Genomic DNA, 23,269 nt, shown 5'->3' with positions numbered 1-23,269 from the left:
GGAAAGGTTTCTCATGGTCCCTGAGTCCGAAGCCTTTCACTGGGGTGCAGAACAGCCCGTGTCCCACCAGCACTGACCCTCCTGGAAGCACAGACACAGACATTTCTTGGGTCCCCTTCTCCGCAGTGTGTGTCCTACCTGGAGGTTTCTGTACCGTGCCATGGAGGGGATGGAGGTTTGGGGCTGAGCTCTTGCTGGGCCAGGTGGGTCCCACGGTAGATCCTCCAGGGGCTGAAAATGAAGAGAAATAAAACAAATAATGATAAATTGCTCATCTGAAGACCTCCCCTCTGATATCTGGTGATGTTCTTGCTGATGGCACTATGTGTTTGGAATGTTTATTCTACTGAATAAATAAATAACCAGGGATTGGGGTGCCAAATCCTCCTTCCCCTGAGCCCAGCAGCGCTTCTGAAGGGCAGAGGATGAGTCCCACGAAAGCGTTCGCCTCACCCAGGTACACAGGAGAGGTTATAAATTAGTGGGTTTTGTATGAGACTTGGTAGGAAAGGAGGAAAAAAAAAAAAATGAAAGGAATTTAACAGCTGCAATGAGCCTAAATGGTTGCACAGGAGAATCCCCTGTCAGCTGCAAACCGCTTGCCTTTAATGAGGATGCAGGACATGCGCGAGTAGCTTTCTAATTCTTTGTGTAAAAACCCTACAGATAATTGCTACACATGTACTTTCCGTTGTCTCCCATGGAAGTGGATTTTTTTTTTTTCTTTCCTTTGGAGCTGAAATTAAAAACAATTTATTAGAGAATAATTAATGCCAAAGCGCCAGGAGATTGCACCAAGCGCTGCGTTTGGAGGAACACGAGCGGGGAACCAGCACACGGTGGTTGTACATGGCAGGGAAAGCAATTTGGGAAAGGATTCAGGGGATCAGCCAAAGCTTTTCTGGCAGCTACTCCCACCATCAAATCATTAGTTTTTGTTAAGCCTTTGCAAAAATCTGGTGATTTGAGAACGGAATTTTTTGCAAGTATTTCAGTGGTGCTGTAGGGACACCAAATCCTATTACTGGGTAATGGGACTGTGGCCTCCCAGAGGTGCTTTGAGAGCTGTGGGTTTATATGGGGGGCTCTCCCCTTTTCATTATTGCATTAAAACCTTTCCCACTGCTAATCCTGCACTGTGAGCTGTGTGAGCGAGGAGCTGGAAGGCAACTGAAGCATAAAACCCTGTTACTGCTCCCGGGGCCGGCGATCATGCTGGGATTTTTGGTTATCCCTGGGATCTTTGCTGGTGGAGCTCCAAGGGTCCAATCCCCAAGGTTCACCATGCCCAGAGACACCTCAAAATCTGCAGGGGGAGTTCTGGAAAATGATTCTGAAGAAAGAAACAAAACAGAGAAGTAGAAAGGAGAGAGTTTAAAGCTGCTGGCAGGAGCTTGATGTCCTCGACTGTAACTCCTCGCCATCTCCCTCCCATTTTTAATTACAAGCAGTCAAACTGTAAAGACCTTAATGGACATCTTAATTATTGCATTAAAGTTTGAAATGGAAAATTCCTCCGTACGTGCCGTGCAGTAGGTCACGGCTGCAATAAAGGGTGATATTTTGCTTGCGAGGGCGCGGGGTGCGACGTGCCCTTTGCAGGACGGCTTTGGGGCACGTCCCGGCCCCGGGGAGCTGGCAGGTGGATGTTGGATCGGGGCTCTGCTGTGAGAGCATCTGCTTGGGTTTTCCGTGCGAAAGTGCCAGCGAGAAGTGCTCTTTGCTCTTTCTTTTCTTCTCCAAATAGTGCCGTTTTATCCCTGTGTTTTGCTTTCCATCTGCTTAAACGTGTTTATTGATTTAGTGTTACGCAAACTGCAATAGAACAGCGCTCTTTCAGTGCTCGTGCCAGCTATTGAACGTGCCCTTAACAATTCAAACACAAACTGACCCATCACTTCTACCCCTCAGCAGCCATACAATGGACCTGTAATTAATCAGCCTGTAAGCACAGTCCCAGATTTCCAGACCCTTTTGCCTGTACCCGTCCCTCACTCCCTGCCCTCGGTTGCACGGTTGCAGGACACCGTGAGGAGGAGCAGGGCAGGGTTTTAGGGTGGTCTCTGCTTACTGAGAGCTTCCCAGGTCAAAAGAGTGTCTGTCAGAGGTTGTTCATATGTTTATAAGCAGGAGAGCAAAAGGACAAGGAGGGTTGGGGATCAAACACCCTGTTAAATTACCTTCAGCACTGTTTTGGCAGCACTAAATTTCACGCTACTTTTCCTGAGCACGCTGAGGATAAAATTAGCGGGCTCCATAGCCCTCAAAGGTCCTTCTTTGACTGTGTGGCTCTACAGGTAGGGTTTTAAAATTCCGTTAGTGGCTACTTCTCCTTTTTAAAAAGCTTTTTCCCCCCGTGTGAGCTGCCCCATCACCCCACGGGCACACTTCGGGGCAGGCACCGGCTGGCACAGTGGTCCTGGGATGCTCTCGGCCACTCGCTGCCCTCCCGGCCGGGCTGTGCCAGCTGTGCCAGGGCCAGGTGCAGCTCTGGGCAGCCACATCCCAAATCTAACAGCTCCCTCTGTTGGCATCCGCACGAACCTATCAGCGAGGATGGAAAAAAGTTGGCAGTTTGGGGTTTTTTTTTCGGTCTCCAGGTGGAAGGCGGTCTGTCTGCGGGGCATGTCCCACCCAGCAGAAGACTGGTTTCGTCTGTGTTATTGCTCTAACAACTGGCACCGGACCGTGTCCCATCATGCTGGAGTCTACAGCTCTGCTGGAAACAGCTTTTCAGTCATTTTTCCAAAATAAGCCAGAAAAAAGTTGTAGCATGTGTGTGAGGATGCTGTGGAGATCCGCCAGCCCAGCTGCTCCCCCAGCCCAGCCTCTCATTCCTAAGGAGTCGGTCTCGCTAAGCACACTCCAGCTCTGTTTGTCTCTTACTTGACCATGTGAATGAGCACCTCTGCGTTCATTTTTCAAGGAAAATCACAAAATCAGTGTGCAAATGATTTGCTGCCTTTATTTTTTAGGTCTTTCCGTAACAAAAAAAACTCTCAGCAAGCTTTGGCAAGGCTGCTTAAACTAATAATCGTACAGATATGCAAAAGGGTTTCAATACTTCACTGACGTTGTGTGAACGTGATGAAACTTTAGCATCAGATCTACAACTTATTGGCCAGTTTACAGAGACAGATAATGCAGACAACCCACCAAAGCTCTAGCTGTTGTACAAGGAAGGCACAGCCAGCATCATCGGTTTGATCATTTGGGACTTTGACTTTCTTTTGATGATCTCAGTTCCACATCTCCCAGCCTGCAGATCCAAGGGGTGGCCCAGCTGCCTCATGTGAACGTGATTTAAACTGATGGAATTCAACTCTTCCATGAGAAACAGTGCAAACAGAAAAAAAAAAAAGAACCAGGATCCACTCCTTGTTCTCCTGAGCTGCACCACTGAATGGCCAAGATATTTTAAAAAAGAAAAAAAAAAAAAAAAAAACTTTTTTTTTTCTGTGTTTCTACAGGAAAGGTCATGCAAGCAAGCTGCTCAGCTGGAGGAGGGACAGGGCTGGCAGAGACGCCTGGCTGGCCAGCCTGGGCTGCGTTTGCCCTCCCTTTTAACCTGCTGATTTTAAGAAGCTCCCCAGCAGTGTCTGGGTCCTGGCTCTGCAGCACCCCAGCCACAGGGCTGGACCCATGGCAGCAAACAGCCTCTTAGAGAAAAAAGCAAGCAAGAAGAAAAAAAGTACTCATCTCTCTGGCTCCAACTTGGACCACACCGATGTTATTTTCCCTTGAGAAGACACCAGGCAGCTGTATCTTTATCTCTTAATACCCCCAATAAGTAGCTCAGCTCAGCTCAGCTTAGCGGCACCATTACTGTCTCTGCAGTTAAACATTTTCATTATCAGCCCACCTATTCAGAAGCAGCAAGGTATCTTCCAAGAAAGCTGTCCCAAACAAAAGGATAAGCATGATTTTTATTTTTTTTTAAGGACGGTGAACCTGAATCTGCAGCTTTCCTGCACGGTGAGTGCAGTTTCAGCAGCTGCAAAGCCAAAGCCGTGATGCTGGCTGTGCCCTCCTCGCTAACCGAGCAGCACTGAATTGTTCTCAGCTCCAAAACTTGGGCTGCAAGCAAGGGGTGGGAGGAAAAGCAATGACTTACTTTAATATTAAATGTCACATTTAAAATAGAGCGTTGAAAACCAGAATCTGTAGGCTGGTAAATCCTTCCCCTCTGGAAATACTGTGGGTTTCGGTGGGAGTACCACAGAAAATAAGCATGCAGAATCAGGCCTCAAGTACATAAAATATAGAATTTGGTAGTTAAATTTAAAAATATTTATAAATAACTTAAGACATTCAGGCTCAGAGGTGTGAACAGCCACGTATTTCCCCCTGACACGGGGAACAGCACGGATCCACACCCAGTACTAAGGGTCTCTGATGCAGAAATTCCCTTTATGCTTGAAGGAGAAACAAAAGGTGCCCACTGCAGGCTCTTTGGAAAATCTCCCGCAGCCCTCTGAGAGCACGTGAAGGACACGTCTGATGCAGCAGAGAACGTTTGGGAGCACGGACCCGTAGCACTGAGCATGACCTATCCTTCTACATTCGCAGCGTGGGGCAAAAGGGCTCCTGGAGGATTCCTGGGCTGCCCCTACAACACGTGGTGTCCTGCATCTCACCGGGCTCAGACACTGAGGGAGCCCTTGGGCTGCTGAGAGCGGTCTGCTGTGGTCTGCAGGATGGATGCAACGTCCTGCCCACGGTGCACAGCAGGCACCCAGCCAGAAATCCTCGCTTGCCCCAAAGGGAAGCCTTGGATTTGTCTCACAACCCAGTCCTTTGTGCACCCAGGCTGTGCCTGCCGAGCGGGCTGCAAAACGAAGGCACGCGAGGGATGGTTAAGGTCAGAGGTATGTTCTTTGGGGTTCTTCCTTTCTGTTAGTTCAGACAAAAATGTGTTGAGCGGTGGTCCAAGAGCTGGCAGTCCTCCACACGATCACAGGGAGGCAGAGCATGGAGGCAGCGACGCTCCGCACAGCGAAGCGGCTCCATCAATACGCTGGGAGTGCAAACTGCAGCCCCACCGAGCAGGGCAGCCCAGCTGGGTGTCTGCCCACTGGAAACGGGACTGGGGCAAACCAAGGCCAAAATCTCACTGGAGATGTTGAGCTGGATGGCTCCACAGGCCATCAGCCCTGCCCTGAGCAAAAAAAAAAATGAACTCTAGAAGTCTTTTTGGCATGGGTTTCATTCGCACCCACTAAGTACTTGGTCTCAGTATTTTTTGTTAAATGCCTACAAAAAATAATATTCTTTGGCACTTGTGCAACAATGACACATGGATGTGATCTCCCTTATCCTTCCTCTGCTTGCTGGACTCCTCTCTACAGGTCAATGTAGGCAGAGTCCGTGTCCACCCGCTGGGCCTCCCCAAACACCAGGAACGCACAGAGCCCGATGCTGTTGACAGCGGCCACCAGGTTGAAGACAGAAGTCCAGGAGCCCGTCGTTTCGATCAGGTAGCCAGCCAAGTACACACAGATGACTCCTGGGCACAGGGGGAAGAGAGAGAAACGCACAGGCTGTGGGGCCGCATCCTGCCTGCCCGCATGGGTGAGCTGAAGGAAGGTGCCTTACCTAGGAGGGCTCCACCTGTATTTCCAACACCTGTAAAGTGGAAAAAAAGGGAATTTTCCTTATGCTTTTTCTCACGGAAACTGGGAATTAGAAACCCAAAGATGCAGGCAGCTTCACCTGGCTTCCCACCCAACCCCTGATCTGGGGGGCAGCAAAGTGCCTTGCTGGTGGCAGGGCCAGCACCACTTCTCCTCACCCCCTTCCCTTTCTCCAGGTGGTTGTAGGAGAAAAGAAGGAGCAGCCTGTGCAGCCACCTGGCCCTGGGGAAGGCAGCTGCACGCACAGAAGGGTGCTGAGGCTGCAAGCACCGAGCAGCCGTCCCAAAGAGCTACGGCTGCTAAAACCCTGACACCCAGCCCCGTGTGCCCCCACGCACAGCACCTCTCCAGCACAGCCCCAAGCCCAGAGGAAACCTTACCGAACAGCAAGCCAGCACAGGAGGGGGCCAAATCTTGCACGTTTACTGAAATACCACTAGTGAGAAACAGAGAGGGGGAAATGCTGGTTTTAATGGAGCACGATTTGTTTTTTCATAGTTCGCACAGAGCTTACTTAGCTTGTCACACAAATGGAAGGAGCCCAGACAACCCACGGCACTGGCGAGGGAAGACGAGGAGGGAAGAGGCAATGCAGGAGAGAACCAGAAGGGTTCAGTTCAAGGCACTCAGAGGGGTCAAAGCACAACTCCCCTCCTGCTTCGTGCCCCTGCTCACAGCACGGCCAGCCCCTGCTTGGGAAGTGCCAGGTTTAGCACCCCAGTAAGACCAGGGGCAGCCTGCCCTGCGAGCCCAGAGTGACAGAGCCAAAGGCTGCAGCTCACTGCTGCTCTCATTACCTGTGGTTAAAGGTCTGGAGTCCAACAGAAGCTGAGGCGAACACTATGGCTTTGCAAAAGCTGGATGTCTGGCCCAGGCACAGAGCAAAAACGCTGGAGACACCGGAGCCGATGACCTGGAAGAAAAGGGAAATGAAATACTGCAGTGGATCTTCTGTGAGGCAGAAAGCAAGCCCTTTTGCAGACAAACTGTGCCCTTTTACAGTGTGAAGAGCTTGTGTGCATGGTTCTCTTTGGGTCTTCGCTCCCCCCAGATGAACACGATGTGGGCAGAGGCATGCTCTCTCCTGGCTTTTCTGTTTCTGCTCATCCTTGCACTGCTTCTTCCCTCAGTACCTAAAGGGCCCTTTGCAGTGACAGCGTACAGCTGGGCCCTGCCTGTGGAGGAAGAGCTCCTTGTAGCACTCACACAGCTCCAAGCACAACATAACTGCGGGTCCACACTCTGCTCCTTGCTCGGGTTTTCCTCTGCATTTCATTTCCCATACACGCCAGTCAAATCTGTCTGCAAAGCTACAAAACCTCCCCCCTGCAACCACCAACCCAGCTCTGGAAGCGACCTGATCTGCCTCTCAGCAGCAGCAGGCAAGCAGAGGTCTCTTACCTGCATGAACTTACGAACGGTGATGGTTTTGTACCCTGGAAGAGAAAGGAAGAGTCCCACGTAAAGACAGAGCAACAGGTCTCCTTGTGCTCCTCCCAGGGAAGTGCATTTCAGATGGCCACAGCTCATCTCTGGATGGATGCTGTGAGATCAAAGGGAGCTCCAAGCACGTGGATGGGACCTGGACCCTGTCGTACTTACCCCATTTTCATATCAGGACTGCTGTCTATTGCTGGGACTTCTCCACCTAAACAAGCCCAAGTCCTCCCAGCCAGGTTCTGTTCCCACACTGTATAGAATCAGAGCTGAGGAAAAGCCAAAAGAGCTCTTACCCTGGTTAATTAAATGATCAGACAGAAATCCACTGAACAAGCTCGTTGGAATTGCCACCAGCCAGGGGACTACGTTAAACACCCAACCCTGAAAGAGAGCAAAAGTCAAGAGAGGGCTGCTGTCAGAGCTCAGCTTACTTGCAGATGTCTGTAGAAAGGAAAAAAATGAAGGGATCAGGACTTTTTACAGGATCTCTACCCCTTCCCACCGCAAGCTCTCAGTTACAGCCTGCAGCTCTCCAAAACCTGCAGCCCATCAGGCACAGCACGGGGCTGCAGCAGGTGGTAGGTGTGCTGCCTTTCCTTCTGTCTCCATGACCCTACCTCCAGGGCAGAGGCAGAAAGCTCGGAGGCGAGGGATTAAACGTGGCAAAGTTTAGTGTTCAGCAAGGTGATGTGGCAGAGAGCTGCAGAGCTCTGAAAAGCAAGCTGTGGATGTTGCTCTGCCCCGGGGGTCATCGGAAAAGCTGCTGGCAAAATTTCCAAGAGCAGCTTCAACCTCATTAGCAGCGTTACTGCAAAGCTGGGGGAGTGTAGCTGGATTTTAATGCCAGGATTAGGTAACATTACAGTCACAACATACTTCGGTTTATTTTCAATTAAGCAAGCTTGCTGCATTTGTAATCACAGATGATTGCTGGTCATCTGGATTACAGCTGCTCACAGGCGTTTCGGTGCCCAGATCCCATGGGGAGCTGAAATTGGTGTGTGCTGGGGCTGAGCTTCATCTCAATGGGTCGAATCAACCCATCCCTCATCCATTTAAAGCTCCTTTTGCTCAGAGCCCACCTCCCCATGTACACATCTCGTTTTCCCATGCCACATCAGGATGCGTGGGAGGGCTGGATAATCCTGCTTTTGAATAATCCTGTTTCGACTGCTCCTGGAAATCACAGCACAGCCCATCTGCATCTTTCAGCGCCTTTGAAATGTTGGTCCTCGGTCACTTTTGGAAATGTTATCCCATCAGGTTTGTGGGGCAATGCCTGTGGCATCTCGTGATGCCACCTGGGGTCACCCAGCGATCCGTCCCAACACACCAGGGCCACCCTTGTCTCATCCCATCGCCAAAATCCTCCATCCAGGTGGGCTGCAGGTGGCAGACTGCAGAGCGGTGAAGGCACCTCACCTGCAGCAAGGGTGTCCGACCAGTAGGTGACATAGTTTTACCACGCTAAGGATTATCATCAATCCCTTAAAATCGAGCATTGTCAAGCCCTGTTTTATTAAAATGCACGAAGCGATTACTGGATGCAGGAGCACTGTGTGGAGCATCTTACATAAGAGGACCATGATATAAGGCTTAGCAGATGGCAAATTACTGCTACCCAAGCATATTACCAGAGGTGCACAGATCTTGTCACAACAATATGTTTACTGGTTTAATACACGATTTTAAAATAAATATCAAGCATGCCATAAAGCCCCTTACAAATGTAATCTTAAAAGGCATTTGTAAGCAGCTCTGGAAGTTACAAAAAAACCCTAGCAGAGCCATTGTGGAAAATGATGTCTCAGTTTCTGAGAATAAGATAAAAATAGTAGCTGTCAGCCCAGATGAGTCTTGCTTAGGTTTCTGAAAAATGGGATCATTGTTTGTGCTGAGGGGAGAGAAGCTTTTATAGTGTTGTTAAAGTACACATTATTAACGGTAATTATCAGTTATTGCTGGTATCTCTGAGCTATACGATGTCAATATAGTTAAATAAAAACTTAAAAACCCAGGAATGGTGGTCATTTACAATGGTATAGTGCAATGAGCTCCGTGCCATTTGAAGGTCGTCCCTCCTTCGGAAGAAAAATAAAATAAAATAAAATAAAATAAAATAAAATAAAATAAAATAAAATAAAATAAAATAAAATAAAATAAAATAAAATAAAATAAAATAAAGTAAAATAAAATAAAGTAAAATAAAATAAAATAAAATAAAATAAAATAAAATAAAATAAAATAAAATAAAATAAAATAAAATAAAATAAAATAAAATAAAATAAAATAAAATAAAATAAAATAGAGTCTGAAAACCAGACATAACCCTTCTCTTCCCTGCCTGGAAGGTGCCCCAGGTCTGCCTCACTTCAGCATCCCTCACCAAGCCATAAGAAACCAGCCTCTGCCTACCTGGAGGGAGGATGCTCGTGCACGTCTCCAGATGTATGCATGGAGAAACGCCTCCTGGCCCTGCAGGGAAGCCTCCCACCTCCTCCTGCCTCCCAGCCTGCTCTCACCAAACCCCTCTGCCTTCCCCTTGCTCCCCAACCCACCCGCTTTGGCAGGCCCCCAGCACCATCCCCACTGCACACACACCAGCCCTTCCCATGTCTCAGCCACCCTTACCTTTGACTCGGGGAAAGTTTCCTTAAAGAAAGTGGGCAGCCAGGAGAGGAGAGTGAAAAACGTGCTGGATGTAGAAAGCTGAGCGATGATGACAGCCCTGAGAAAATACAGCGGGGAGGGAATAATCAGCACTGACAGGTCACGCTGGGCGAGAAAGGGGCATTCTAGCAACGCAGTATTTCAGCTCCTGGTCTATAAATAACTCCCTTATAGCACTGCTGTTGTTCCCTGAGATTTTTTTCGCAGATAACTACTGCTCTGGGCTCACAGCACCACGCGTTCCCCAGCTGCCCTCACCAGGGCGGATGCCTGACGTCAGCCCGTGGGTTCAGGCCAGGTTCACCATGGCTGTGACCGTGTGAGCGTATTTCCCCAAAGTCCCTCCAGTGCAGCAGGAGGTGTCATTTAGGGCTTTCTAAAGCTGTGTTATCAGCAGATGTCCCACAGTTATTTAAGGCAGGAAAGGGCAGCCAGTTCCATCACCCTCCTCCCCGTCTTTAGCAGCACCTGGGAACCTGCGGCTGTGCTTGGATGAGCCTCAGTGCAAAATGCAGATTTCCCTAAAAAAAACTCTATTCCAGTGCAAACCCAGCCCATGCCTCCCAGTGCCCCTGAGCATCACACTCACCCAGGGAACAGCCTCCAAAAGAGAAAGATTTGCCAGCAATATTTAAGCCTAGCATTCCCCCAGACAGAACAAACCCCACCTTTCATCAAGCTCATGCTTTCAGTTCTTTATTTACATAGGAGGGATTAGAAAACGTGGTGGCGTTTCCCAAATACTTAAATAAGAGAACAAGCACAGAAGAAGCAAGCAGGCAGAGGTGGCAATGCCGCGGGGTGGAGGAGCTCTCCCAGCCTGGCCAGGGCTGCTCCAGCTGCCTACCATATGGGTGCCTTCGTAAACAGCTGCTTCCAGGGCACTTTGCTCTGCTTGGACATCGAGAGGCCTCTCGTTAAATATTCTATGGGGATGGTGAGTTCTGCAGGGAAGGAAATGTACAAAGGAAAGCTCTGATCAGCGATACTCTGTGCAGCTGGAGGGAGCCCTGAGAGACCTGTACAAGCACCTCAAATCTCCTTCAAACTCTTTTTTTTTTTTTTTGGAAAACCAGCTCTGGATGCTTATGAAAACACCTTGTTTATGTTCACCAGGCATCTTCCACTGCACCCACACAGTGCCCCATCCAGCCACCTTCCCAGCTGTTGCATCTCTCATCACAACGGGACAGAAATCTCTTGGGTCTGGATTTAGGGCAGCACCAGGCACAAGATGAGCTGGGCCCCTACATACCACAGGCACACTAAGAGCACTGTAGGCAGGTGTAATGGTTTGCCCAGGTGTGGAATTTCTCCCAGACAGTTATTTGGGAAGAGATATTGGGATTAACTGCTTTTTAAAAGCTCTGTGTATAGATGCTCTTAGTTGGGAATAAGTATCTCGCCCTGTTTAAGCTTAATCCACTTAGAAGATCACGCTCCGCTTGGTGTTTTCACTGGTGCTTGAGTACTGAGGAGTCAGGGCGACTCTCAACAGCAACATAATCCAGTGTGGGACTGAAACAGCAATGAAAAAGCTCAAAATCTTGTTTCTGGGTTCAGCATCTTTGGCCAGACACTGTTTATTATACAAGATACCCGAACAAAATTCACTGTGTAAAACCAGGAGAGCCCTTGGAAACCCCAAGCCCTGCAGCCCAAGGGATGAGGTCGAATTTACCTTTTTCTGTCAGCAGGTACTTGCAGGTGCAGTAAACCCAGAGCAACGTGAGCAAGCCAGAGAAGTAGAAGACGCTCTCCCAGCCATACCAGTCCAGGAGCAGAGATCCTGCACCACCGATCACCAGTGTCCTGGAAGGAAAGCCACAAGCTGGCTCTTGGGTCTGCCGAGGGCTGGCCAAGGACACCAGGATGGCACAGAGCCATAGGGGAGGCTTCCTGGGGTGGATGCTGCACATCCACCTGCTGCACCCTGTGGCTTTGCAACCTGCTCTGGTCCCAGCAAGGCCAGATCCTGAGCTGGGGAGGCTCAGCACCTCGCCCCCGAGCTCTCGGCTGCAGACTGAGTCCTGTGTTTCCCACCCCCATAAAAACAAAGCGATTAAATGCAGTGGTATTTCTATTTGGCTTTTAAACAACACTTTCATTTAGAAAGGAAATTCTCATGGAAATAGAAGAGAAGGGAAAGTTGTATTATCGCCATCTGTCAGGGAGGACAGGTGAGCAGTCTCACGCTGACCCCTGCTCTTCCTACTGGATCAGGCTGTTCCCCATAGTAATTAAATATTGCAAACGCTCTTCAAAGTCTGTCTCGGAAGGAAAGAAGAAAAAAAAAAAAACACCACATAAATCCTTGACACACGCAAGAGCAAACCGTGCATTTCAAAGAACACAAAGTCTTCAGCAGCGTGTGCATGAGAGCACAGACAGCAACTGCCTGAGGCTTCCCCAGCTGCAACCGGCATCCTCAAGGACCCAGGAACCTGCCTGTACTTTGGGCTGCAAGTTTTGCCTCCAACTATTTACTGTCCTTTCATCACCGTGATGTCCTGAGATTCTCACTCGCTGCTCAAAGCCATCTGCCTTTTGAACTTACCCGAACTGTGAGCCGGTCCCCACCGTGCTGTAGGTGAAGGCTCGCTCACTCTCCCGGACCCTCTGGGACAGCAGGCTGGCCAGCGATGGGAAGTAGACCCCTGAGAAAGGGAAGGAAGGCAGGGGGCCATCAGGGCAGGCCCTCACCAGCAAACCCAAAGCAAATTTAAAAGATCCATCAAGAGCTAAACACTGAGACTTTGGGTGGATTCAAAACAGGGATGTGACATAGAATAAAGGAACCCATCGCAAGGAAAGGTTTGTTTGTGTCTTCTCCGTAGTGCCATTCCATCAAAACTGCTGCTGTAAGTTCATCAGTGCCAGTGCTGCAATTTGGCAAGAGGAAAGGAAAACCATCCCAAATTATCCAGAGGTTTTGGCAAGGACCATTTTTCACCAAGTGCTTCGAGGGAGTTTTAAAACACAGCAAAATCTAAATCTGATTTCAGAAGCCAGCAGCTGTAGCTTCTTATTGTGGCAGCCCATGTTCGGCAGAGAGATTTCTATGGGGAAATGATTTGTGGGTGACTTTAGAAATGTCACACTTTTTTTTTTTTTGCTTCTGCTCCAGGTGCAGAAGCAGCTTTGAGACAGAAGCTTGCTTGAACATGCAGCAGGAATTCACACACTGCAAACCAAATGTCTTGCACCTGAACATTTGAGCCCCGAGCAAGGAGCCCGTGGGCAGACAGACACGCGTGCTCAGGACCCGGGTCTCACCTTGCAGCAGCCCCATGAGGAACCTGGAGCAGGTCATGAAGACGAGATGGGCAGAAGAGATGTGTGTGAGCAGCGGGGTGATGACTGTCAGGAAGCCCCATGCTGATGCCGAGAGGAGGAGGACTTTCTCACCTCCTATTCTGGAAGACAGAAAACGTGCATTAGAAACAAGTGGCGGGGGAAAGAGCAACAGCCCCCAGCCAAAATTCAAGCATTCTTCCCATTTCAGCTGGTTTTTAAGAGCGAATTGTCCGTCTAACCTGTTCTTCTCCTCTTAAGGAGGTTTTAGCCCTGCAGGGAGCAGGATCAGAGCTGGCCTCCTCCCCTCTCACCTCCACAGAGTGTGGGACCCCATGAAGGGGTCTGGTGACAGCCCCAGAGCAGGACTCGTGTCAGCCACCAGGACAGCTCTCAGTGGGTATTGCCCATTCAGCACACAGCTGCCCCAAAGACTTCTCCCTGGTGCAGGGGAAACCCAAGCTGCTGCTGCCCTTCTGCTTTTCTTTTACAATGACCGTGTTTTCTCATCCATCTGCTCTCCTGCATCAGCTACTCCTTCCTGTTAGCAGCTGGGGGATTTTTTTTTGCTGGCATTTGCTTGCAGACTATTAAGGAACATAATAAAATTGCAGAGTGCCCTGCATGGATAACACACTCCTTCCAGGCATGCCCTTCTCACGAAAGGTTTCACAGGAAAACCCTCTTCACCAAGGAGAGGGCGGCTGGGGAAAGGAATGTGAGTGGCTAATTAACCAGACCTTTCCTTACAGCTAGCTGGGGTACTTGTTTTTTAATTGATGTGATAGACCAAAGGCATTCAAAACATGATGGAAGCTCTGATAGGGGCTTGTTTGAGAAAGGATTGCACAAGAATGTGGGGTGGAAACACTGGAGGTGCCGAAATGTAAATGAAGACAGAATAGATTATTTCAAATAATAAAAAGCTGTAGTCCTTCCAAGAAGGAAATCTTATGTCTTGTGGCTAGTGACTGCAGCCATAAACCCTTCCAAACGGCTGTTGGACACAGCTGGGATTAAATTGTTTAATGGACAAATAACACTCCCAGCGAGCAGCAGCTATGAACCACACAAGAACTCAGCATTTATCACTTTCCTAAAATCAAGCCCACTTCACACCCACCATTTCTTTTGTCAGCCTAACATGTAGGGTTGTGGGTTTGCTCTTTTTATTGCAGTTACTGACCCAGTGGTAAAAACCACCTCCACCCAAAAAAATATGCTGGTATAACAGTGCCCTTCACTGGTTAAAGGTGAAAAGAAACCTCGGTGGTCTAAGTGTCCATTAATATAACCGAAGGCCTCTTCTGGCAGCGGTGTGGGAACTGCCAAGGTAGTAATTACCGTGTGGGCACTCCCTGGGTTTTCTGGGGGTTTTGCCTGTACAAAGTCCTTCCCCACACACCACACTGTAAGCATGGCACCAGTTTGAAGACCCAGGAATGTGAGCGGATACTCAAAACCACACCTGTACTTCCTGAATGAGGGCTGTGGCAAAACTAACAGAGAAACCCATAAAGCTTCTCCCACACCTAGCCTTCACCCTCCACCCCGTTACCATCCCGGGGTGAAACCTGGCACTGTCAACCGAGAGATCAAAACCAAGTTAGGTGATACTGAAAAAGCCCGAGCAGGGGAAAAGGCAATGCCAGTACTGGTCACTGATATGTCCTCCAATGATCTGCGTCAAGCAGTAGCCCCAGAAGAAGCTGCTGAGCACGACGCCCGACTGCTTCTTGTCCCAGCCGAAGTGAGCGCTCAGGGCGACGGCGCAGATGGGGACGGTGACGCGAGCGCAGTACAGCAGGCACGTCCCCAGCAGCAGCATCACCATCCACACGCGGCACGTGGGCCTGCAGGGAGAGAGCAGAAGGTGAGAAAAAGGCCAGAGGATGAGCTGCCAGGCAGATGGGTGCCCACTGAGCGCTTTTACAGGTGGGACTGGTTTGCTTGCAAGCTGTAATGAGTTTGGCCTGATAAAAAAAGGTCAGCACGATCCCCCCGCGGCACAGTGCTTAGAAACGCTTGGAAATGTGTTTGGTTGGTGACTTTCAAGAATTATGCTAACTTTTATCCCAAATTATTGTGTCTGTGTCCAAAAGCTGCAGGTACACCAGGCTGCTCGGGCGCTGCTGACTGTAGGTGGAGGGGAAGGCAGGGCAGAAACCTGCTTTGCTGGGCTTTTTTATCCAAACAAAAGCTTTAGAAGCTGTTCTTTAAAAGGTAAGAGTAACAAAAGAAAGGTCAGCGCATGACACGCTGTCTTGGTAGCAAATATTTGTCACTTGGCATTCCTGCCCGTTCCCCAGGGGAGGTGACATGTCACCCTTCTTAAAAACAACAGAGGTGGAGGCAAGTTTTAGGGAGAGACAGGACGTGGTGGGGCTGAACAGCCCAGGGCGAGGAGCGAAGTCATCCAGCCTGCCCTGGCAAGAAGTTTAGGATAACTTTAGTATGGATGTGCTCGTAGTAACACTTGGTTTTGGTCCATGATCCTCAGCCCCAGGATGAGAGCTCCTGCAGATGACCAGGCTGGCAGTATTTCTTCCTTCACCATGTGCAGGTGAAGTCCTGCAGGCTGCATCCCCCTCTGCTCATGAAAAAGCAGCTCAGTGAGAACATAAACTATTGATATTATTTGTATGTGGTTTATTTGGTGCCCAGAGGCCTGAACAAACAGGCTCTCTCTGCTCCAGAGATGATTGTGAAATTCACTGTACCGGGCATTAACCTCGGTGCTTTCCACCCTGCTACACATCCCCGCCGTCTGCCCAGGGAACAACCTGGGTCACTTTTATATTGAAATGAGAGCTTAATCCTCTGTGCTGGGTTTAGGATAAATGTAGGTTAATCCCACACAGCACAAGCCCATTTATAAATATGTCAAATGGCCCGGCACGGAGGGAGACAAAGGAACAATGAGAAGTAAAACACACCGAGCAGTTGTGCCCGCTGGAAATGAATTTATTGCTGTTTCCTGACAAGTAGCTCCGTGCCGGCTCCTGGCGGGGGGAACTGGGAGCTTTCAGCAGAGCTTTAAAGGTTGGAACCGTCCTTATTGTGCACACAGAAACATACAAAAACAGCACGGGAACTAGAAAACCTCACTTATGTTTGCTGGGAGAACAAGGAACCGAGGGTTGACCTGCCTCGGTCACCTGAACCGGCTGGCAAACACCCTCCTGGTCTTACACCGCTCGAAGGGCACGCAACAAGCACGCTTTAATTTGCTGCACAAACAATTTGATTTGTTTTTATCACCTGCGGATGATAGCTCTGTGCTGGCTGCCCAGCCAGCACCAAGAGCTGTGGCTCTGACCAACTTCAGTTTGCTGCAGCAAAGCCCAAAAACTTCCAGCTCCTGAGTGTCGGAGCCAGCCCAGGAGAGCCTGGACAGCGGTTTGGGTGAGGGAGGCACGGGGCAGGTGGGGCTAGAAATTAAAAAAAGGTGCTCAGCAGAGCCCTCAGAGGGATTTCCCAAGGCTGGCTGGTATCAGATGTACAACTGTGCCTGCCAAACCAGTGCCTCTGCCCCGCGGACATGGGCAGCTGCCAGCCCGGAGCGCTCAGCTCCCTGCTATCCACAGCAGCACAGCACCCATTTATTTCAGTTCTTGAAGTTGAGGTGACCAAGTAAATGCTTGCCATGTGCGTATGTTTGCTATTATTTAGCTGCCAAGAGTTTTCCAAACTGTACTTTTCCCCCTGAAGCACACGGGGATCTTTCTGAGCTTCCCCATGTCTGGAGCTGGGCTGGGCACTGCTTCTTCTCTCAGCAGCTCTTCCTGGTGAGCACGGCAGCACTCTAATGGGATATAAGATTGGCATTTTTTCCCCTGGAAGGCTGCATAAGGTATGAAACAGAGAGAAAAAGGCCTGTGCAGCTCAGCTCTGTTCCCTCCTGGAGGTGTTTGCAGCAAGGGGAAGCGCAGCCCGCAGGCAGTAACGCCGCTGTCCAGGGGAGCTGCGGGCAGGGGGCACAGGAGGAGCCTCACTTTTTTCCAAAACCACTGCGTATGATATATAAAACTCGACATGGTCATGGTGGTCTCCTTGATCACTGCTCCGTTCTATAAATTCATGCCCTTTTTCTGTGTTTTTATACGCATCAGCACACGCTTCAGTTCCAAACAAGCAGGAACTCTACTGAGGGCTTCCGACTGCCACTCGCTCTGCAGGCAGCACGTCCAGCTAGGAAAATCCCCTCCAATAATACGAGTGTCAAATGTAATCACTGGCTGCCCACACCCACCTGAAAGCATGGCAAGAATTATTTCTCTGCAAGGACAAGGACGTGCTTACCTCAGAGGAAAGAGCTTTGTAAACGCATTTTCTCCTAATTACAGTTATCACAGAGCCTGCTGATGAGTCAATGTTCTGCTCGGTGCACAACAACAACAGCAGCAAAGGTTCCAGAAGAAACCTTGACTAGTGCAAAGGAGGAAAATTAAAACTGCTTTAGGAGCTAAGGAGTAACGACAAACCGAACAATAGGTTTTGTAGCTAACACCAGCCACCCAAGAAGCGGAGCTTTACCGGAATTAGCAAATTTAACTAAATTGCATCCCTGATGAGGGAGCAACAACCTGTGCTGCTGATAACCCAACTGAGACAGAGGCAGGCACATCTAAACCCAAGCAAAAGGAAGTCACAGGTGGCGGTGCCGTCACGCAGACCGAGCTTCTCCCAGCTGCTCCCCAGCTGCACGGGGCAGAAACCGCGGCGAGAGGGGCAGCCACCTCCGAAACCGTCAGGGGATGAAGCTCCACGGCCTGCCCGCAGCCACCCCGCTGACTCAAGAGGTTGTTGCAGGTCTGCAGCAGCTCCTCGCCACCCGGCCATGCTCTCCTGGCCCGTCACACCTCCTTGCTTCTCGCAGGGAGCAGGCGCCTGCAGGTGCGTCCCCTTCAGCGCGCCGCCGGCACCCTCCTCACAGCCGTGCAGCTAGAAAACACTTCCTATGTCGTAATGCTCCAACCACCACCCAGACGGGCTATAATTAGCACTGAGAACTATAATTGAGTCCTAATGACTGTTCCTGGGTGGCTTTTTGGATGGCAGCAGCCTTGTGTTTGAGCAGTGTGCCCGGGTTCTCCCCCCAAACACAGCCCCAGGCGCTGGGTGGTCACGGTCACGGCTTTGCTTTGAAGCATCCAGTGCTTCACCTGGGACCTGGATCCCACCAAGAACGGGTCCCCAGCCTAGGGCAGGGTGTTTAATATTGATTTTTAAGGAGTCTTGGGACATCCCACAGAGGAAGCAGCACAGGGTATCTTTATTTGCAGGGTGTTTTCCTGCTGGAGGAATTTCTCCAGTAGGTGCCATCGAGCAAATATTGATTCAACTTTATTTCTCTTGCCGTGCCTTGCTCCTTTCCCTCGGTCTGCAGTCGTGTTTGCAGGCACTGCAGGTCGCTGTTAAAATGGACTTGCTGGTGCTGAGGCTATCAGTTAGATCACAGCTCCGTGCCACCCTCAAGGCACGAGCCAGGAGTGCCAGGTGGTTTTTTAGGCGGTAAGAGAGCTGTGCAGACCACAACCAGTCTGCTCCAACAACAGCTTTGGGATGGAAGCTGTCTCCAGTGCTTGTGGGTGCTGCCCAGAGCTGGAACTGGAAGGGGCAGAAGCCTTCTGGCTCAGTTTCCTCCTGCAGACAGGGACCCAAAGAGGCTCTGTGGGAGATGCACAGAGGATACATGCGCTGGAGCCCCTTGTTCATTGCAGCAGGCACGCACCCATCCCTGCACAAATCCCAGGAGGAGCAGGATGGGGACCACGGAGTGGCACCAAGCTTCCAGCCATGCCACAGGGCCACCAGCTGCAGACCAGGGGCATTTTCCTCTTCGTGACCCATTCCCAGCCCCACCTGAGCATCATTTTCCTCCATAAAATACTTCTGTCCCTGCTTACCTGCCTCCTGCTTTAATTGACAGTAATCACCACAATTACAGCCTGACTGACGTGGTCTGACACAGCCGTCGTGCAGACACTCCTGCACAAGGAGATAATACCCAGGTAGTTATTTTTAACCTGCTTTGACAGTCCTCTCACTTCTCTCTCTTTGTTTTTCTTAACAATTTCTCCTACCCTCGAAAATCTAACACACTTGTCAAGAGAGCCCTTTATTTCCCCTCCTCAAGCTGACTTTGTCGTGCTGCAGCCCGGCTCAAAGCTGGTGATTTCTCCCTGTCAAAAGTAGCTTTCGGGTTTAGAGGAGTCTTTTTTCCAATCTGCCAGCTTGCAGCCAGCTAGAGCAGCACGGAGGACACAGGGCTTTTTTACTGGGAAAGCTGCTGATTTCCTGTTAGCCTCCTGTGCACAAACTTCTTCCGCAGAGCCACAGATGGCAACAAAGTGGTGTTCAGCGAGCACAGCTCTCAGTTTATTCCCTCTCTTCATTTCTTGCTTTCGGCAAAAGCAAAGATGAAATTAGATTTCAGCAGCTCTCATGAGCTGGAAATAGTTGTTTAGTCCAGGTGGAGGAGGTGGGAAAATGTAATAACAAAGCACATGCGTGCTTTGCACACTGATCTGAGGACATACACGGATCAGCCATAAATGAAATATGTGCTTAAATTCAGGGTGAGGAGCTTGGATGACTAAAAAACCCAACCACCAAAAAAAAAAAAAATCAACTAAAACCACAGCATCGTGTTGACAAAAGATTGGGGCACTGAGCTCAGAAAAACAACGTGACCTCTGGCTCCGGGCAAAGAGCGCAGTCAGGCGACTGAAGGCCAGCATGTGGCCAGTGGTACAAGCCCTTTTATCTGTGGAGCTTAAAGAAACTGCTATAATAATCCCTTGTCTTCAGGTGTAGCCAGAGGCTGGGAGATGCAGAGTGGTTTCGGGAGCCATTTCCTTCCCAGGACACACTGACTTCTCTGTGCTCTGTTTCTCTCCTGGAGGCACCATCCAAAGCGTTGTCTCCACGTTGACTGCTGGATCTGCCCAGGGCTTTGTGTGCAGCCTTTGGCCATCGATTTCTCTTCTGGGTGCTTTGGTCTTCCCTCCTGTTGAACCAGAGGTGCTCTCACACATCTGCCGAAAGGATCCCGCTTGGCATGGTTAGATCTCCAGGCAGAAAGTGCTATCTAAACATCCAGATGTGCTAAATAAACATGCAAGCAATTTTTCAAGCCCCAAACAGAAATTGCCGAGAGTTGATCTTGGAAGAGAAAGAGCAGATGTGTGATCGCGGAGCCACTGGAAACCTGCAGAAAAGTTTGGGAAGGGGCAGCGGGAGAGGCAGGATAAATCACAGGGCAAGAACAGTGGAAGAGGAAGGAAGAGCCAGCTGAAAAAAAGGGAGGACAAAAGAAGAAGCGGGATGAACAAAGATGGAAAAATAAACCTGCCACCAAGATAAGTGCTTATCTCTCCTTGCACTGACGGTGCAGACAGATCTTGGAAGGCTGCCTGGCATGTCTTTTGTTGGAGCATGAAAGGAGAACCTGTGTCATTTCCCCCACCCGATCAAGCCTTGCCTCCACGGCAATAACTTATTACTTACTTGGAAATGTTGACAGCTCTTTATTTGCATGTGTTGTTCAAAAACTGCCCACTGAATCGATCTCAAACCGCCCAACCTGCCACGTTCTGCAGCCAGCAGCTGGCCCCCGACTTGCTGGCGTGAGCTGGCAGCGGGCTCCCCTTACCCTTCCCCTGTCTCGTTGGCTTTAGACCCACAAAACTTCCCCAAACAAGGGCTGCAACCACGCGTGTGTGCGGCCGTGCCTGACGGGGACGTGCTCTCTCCCTCTGTGAATTACTGCAATAAAGATAACGAGCTGATTAGAGCTACGCTCGTCCTGCTGCTCCTTCACGTTGGCTGAACTCTTTCGGTTACTTGCAGCGCTACGGTCGGAATCGGTTCAAAATATGTCTTTCTTGGTAAATGTTTCATCAGCAGTCTCTTGTTTTGGGAAGTGTTATAGTTGTTCACACTTTTAGAAGAGATTTGGGAAGCTGGAAGGTTCATTCTGGCAAAATGTATAATTTTTTTTTTTCTCAGGAAAAGACATCTAAGCAGAAATTTTTGTTTCATGAAAATTTGGCTTGGGGTTCTTTGTCTCCCACCACTCCCAGTTCACGAATATTTAGGGAAAAGTTACGAACGGGGCGACAAAGAGAGGGGATTTTCTTAATTGCTTTGGGGGTAGAATCTTAAAATTTTAAGCAATACAAGTGCCAAAGGTTTGCTTGTGAGACCTCCTCGGCACTCTTGGGACCCTGCCTCGGGAAGGCAGCTCAAGACATGCCACCACTGCAAGAGGGGGTTGATAATAAACCTCAACCCACCCCAACCACCCCGATTGCTGCCAGAAGGGACAAATCCTCCCCCAGGCCACACGTTCCTGTGTGTTGGCACCAATGTCACCGGCCCCGTGGCTGCCCCTCGATGCTGCCACCGTGATGGGCTCACCATGGGGACACGCTGTCCCCAAAGCAAAGGGGAACAGGCAGCCTGCCGGGCACAGCACCTCGCTCGGCACCACAGCAGCATCAAGCCAAACCTATAAAAAACCCCAAAGTGTGGGGGGCAGCGGGGTGAAACCCTGGCTGTCGGGGTCCCGGCTTGGAGAAGCCTCCGAGCATCACTTCCAGCTGCCACGGGGCACTTCTGCACCATCTGTGACTGTAGGATTGTAGGATTGTTAGATTGTAGGATTGTTAAACTGTAGGGTTGTAGGATCAGGTGCCCTGCCAGGACCAGAAGAGTTGGAGCACGGGTCGGGGTGGCAGGCGGTGGTCTGGGGGTCAGCACAGCCCCGCTGCAAGCACGGGACCACCCTGCTCTAAAAGCAGACCCTTCGGGCTTAACGGGGGCGCTAATTATTTTAATGACTTGGCTTGCCAAACGGCTGGTGCTGTCAGGCTGCCGCCCAGCTCCCCGCCGGGACTTTTATCTTCACGAATTCCTATCGCCAGGACAAACATCCTGACTGAAACACTCCGATAAAACCCTCCCGGTACATCCAGCGGCGTGTTTAAATAACTGCCGGCGTGCCAGGAACGAAAGGAGGAGATTTATTTCGCATTTTTAGCCTTCCCCCCCCCCCCCCACACACACAGACAGCCCCGCGTTCAGCCCACCGGGACCCCAGCCCCCGGGGGCTCTCGGAGCGGCTCCCGAAGCGGTTTCTCCGCCGAGCAGCGGCGGCTTTTCCACGGGCAGCACCCCTCAGGCAGCTTTACCTTGGCCAAAAGGGATCCCCGGCGCCGTCCTTCCTCATGCCGCGGCGCTGCGAGGCTCCGGAGCCGGGCTGGGCGCCACACGGCACCGCGGTGCCACCCGCGGCCATGCGGGCAGGGCAGAGCCTTCCGGCCCCGCCGCCTCACCCCGAGCCGGCCTCCTCCTTCTCTCCTTCCCTCCTCCTTCTCTTCTCTCCTTCTTCCCTCCCGGCCTTCCCCCGCCGGGCCTCGGCCACGTGTCGGCGCCTCCCCGCCGGGCCGGGCCGGGCCGGGCCCCGAGCCAGCACCGCCACCGCCCCCCGGGGCCCGTGGGGACCGGGGGCAGCCTCGAACCCGCGGCCCCCCCGGATCCGAGCAGCCCTCAGCTCGCTGGGCTCCTTTTGGGTTAGTTTTTAAGGATTTTTGCCCCCCCTCCAGTGTGGAATTGCATCCCCACAGCAACGTAGTGATGGGGTAACAGATGGCCCAAGTAAAATTACATTTTACTCTGTTCAACAAAATGAAGTTTTCCTGTCCCTCCTGTACCCAAAAGTTGCAACGCTACTCGTGGTGGTGGGGGCAGTCCCTGCTCCTCCAGCTTTCGCTTTTGTTTTTCACAGGTTTACCAGCACAAACATCTCTCTCTGCTTTTTAAGGTTTCCCACCTAAATTTAGGGAGAAAACGAACAGTTATCAGTGTTGTTGCAGCCTGGGTTAACTCTGTTGGACAGAGCCGCTGCCTTCCTGTAAGCGTCACGGAGATGTAATCAGGCTCCTTTATGGAAATAGATGATTAAAATAATGATTATCCCAGTACAAAACAAGAGGAGGCGTGAGTCACTTCAGGGGTATGAATGAGCAGGTGGAGCTTTGTTAAGATGTTGTACAGGTGGCCAACAGCGGCTTGGGTGCAGGCATGGCAAAACTTTGGTCAAAGGATGGAGAAGGAGCTCCTGCACAGCCTGCCAAGGGCAAATATGGCCCTTGGGAAAAAGGTACTGAAGCTCCTGGGTTACGCTAACAAGTACAGGGCACAGGTGCACAGCTGGCTTCTCCCAT

General features: G+C 50.6%; 1 protein-coding gene across 5 annotated transcripts; it reads right to left on the bottom strand.

Moving 5' to 3' along the window:
* Window positions 1–2,945: 2,945 nt before the first annotated feature.
* Window positions 2,946–22,761, bottom strand: SLC17A9 (solute carrier family 17 member 9). 5 transcript variants are annotated; one of them, XM_068700800.1, is made up of 14 exons: window positions 22,235–22,761; window positions 18,947–20,049; window positions 14,693–14,890; window positions 13,020–13,159; window positions 12,301–12,400; window positions 11,425–11,555; window positions 10,591–10,687; window positions 9,705–9,801; window positions 7,367–7,454; window positions 7,035–7,069; window positions 6,431–6,546; window positions 6,014–6,069; window positions 5,596–5,625; window positions 2,946–5,506 (listed from the first exon to the last, which is right to left on the bottom strand). In XM_068700800.1, exons 3-14 carry the CDS (start codon window positions 14,869–14,871, stop codon window positions 5,343–5,345), a joined length of 1,233 nt encoding a protein of 410 aa, XP_068556901.1. In that variant the 5' UTR covers window positions 14,872–14,890; window positions 18,947–20,049; window positions 22,235–22,761; the 3' UTR covers window positions 2,946–5,342. The 5 variants fall into 5 exon arrangements, with proteins under 5 accessions (XP_068556901.1, XP_068556902.1, XP_068556900.1 ...); XM_068700801.1 differs by lacking the exon at window positions 22,235–22,761 and adding an exon at window positions 20,550–20,919; XM_068700799.1 differs by lacking the exon at window positions 18,947–20,049 and having other exon boundaries at window positions 22,235–22,758.
* Window positions 22,762–23,269: the final 508 nt, after the last annotated feature.

This window comes from Anas acuta, chromosome 16, assembly GCF_963932015.1.
Source record: "Anas acuta chromosome 16, bAnaAcu1.1, whole genome shotgun sequence".
Lineage (NCBI taxonomy): Eukaryota > Metazoa > Chordata > Aves > Anseriformes > Anatidae > Anas > Anas acuta.
This window is presented reverse-complemented; position numbering and strand designations above follow the sequence as displayed.

Bases quoted from the DNA above. Each gene is read 5' to 3' on its own strand.
- SLC17A9 (XM_068700799.1), bottom strand. From the start codon at position 22,341: ATGGCCGCGGGTGGCACCGCGGTGCCGTGTGGCGCCCAGCCCGGCTCC. The intron at 7,070-7,366 runs GTAAGAGCTCTT...TTTCTCTTCCAG, and splicing joins TGATCATTTAATTAACCAGG to GGTACAAAACCATCACCGTT. The intron at 6,547-7,034 runs GTAAGAGACCTC...CTTTTCTTCCAG, and splicing joins CCGTTCGTAAGTTCATGCAG to GTCATCGGCTCCGGTGTCTC.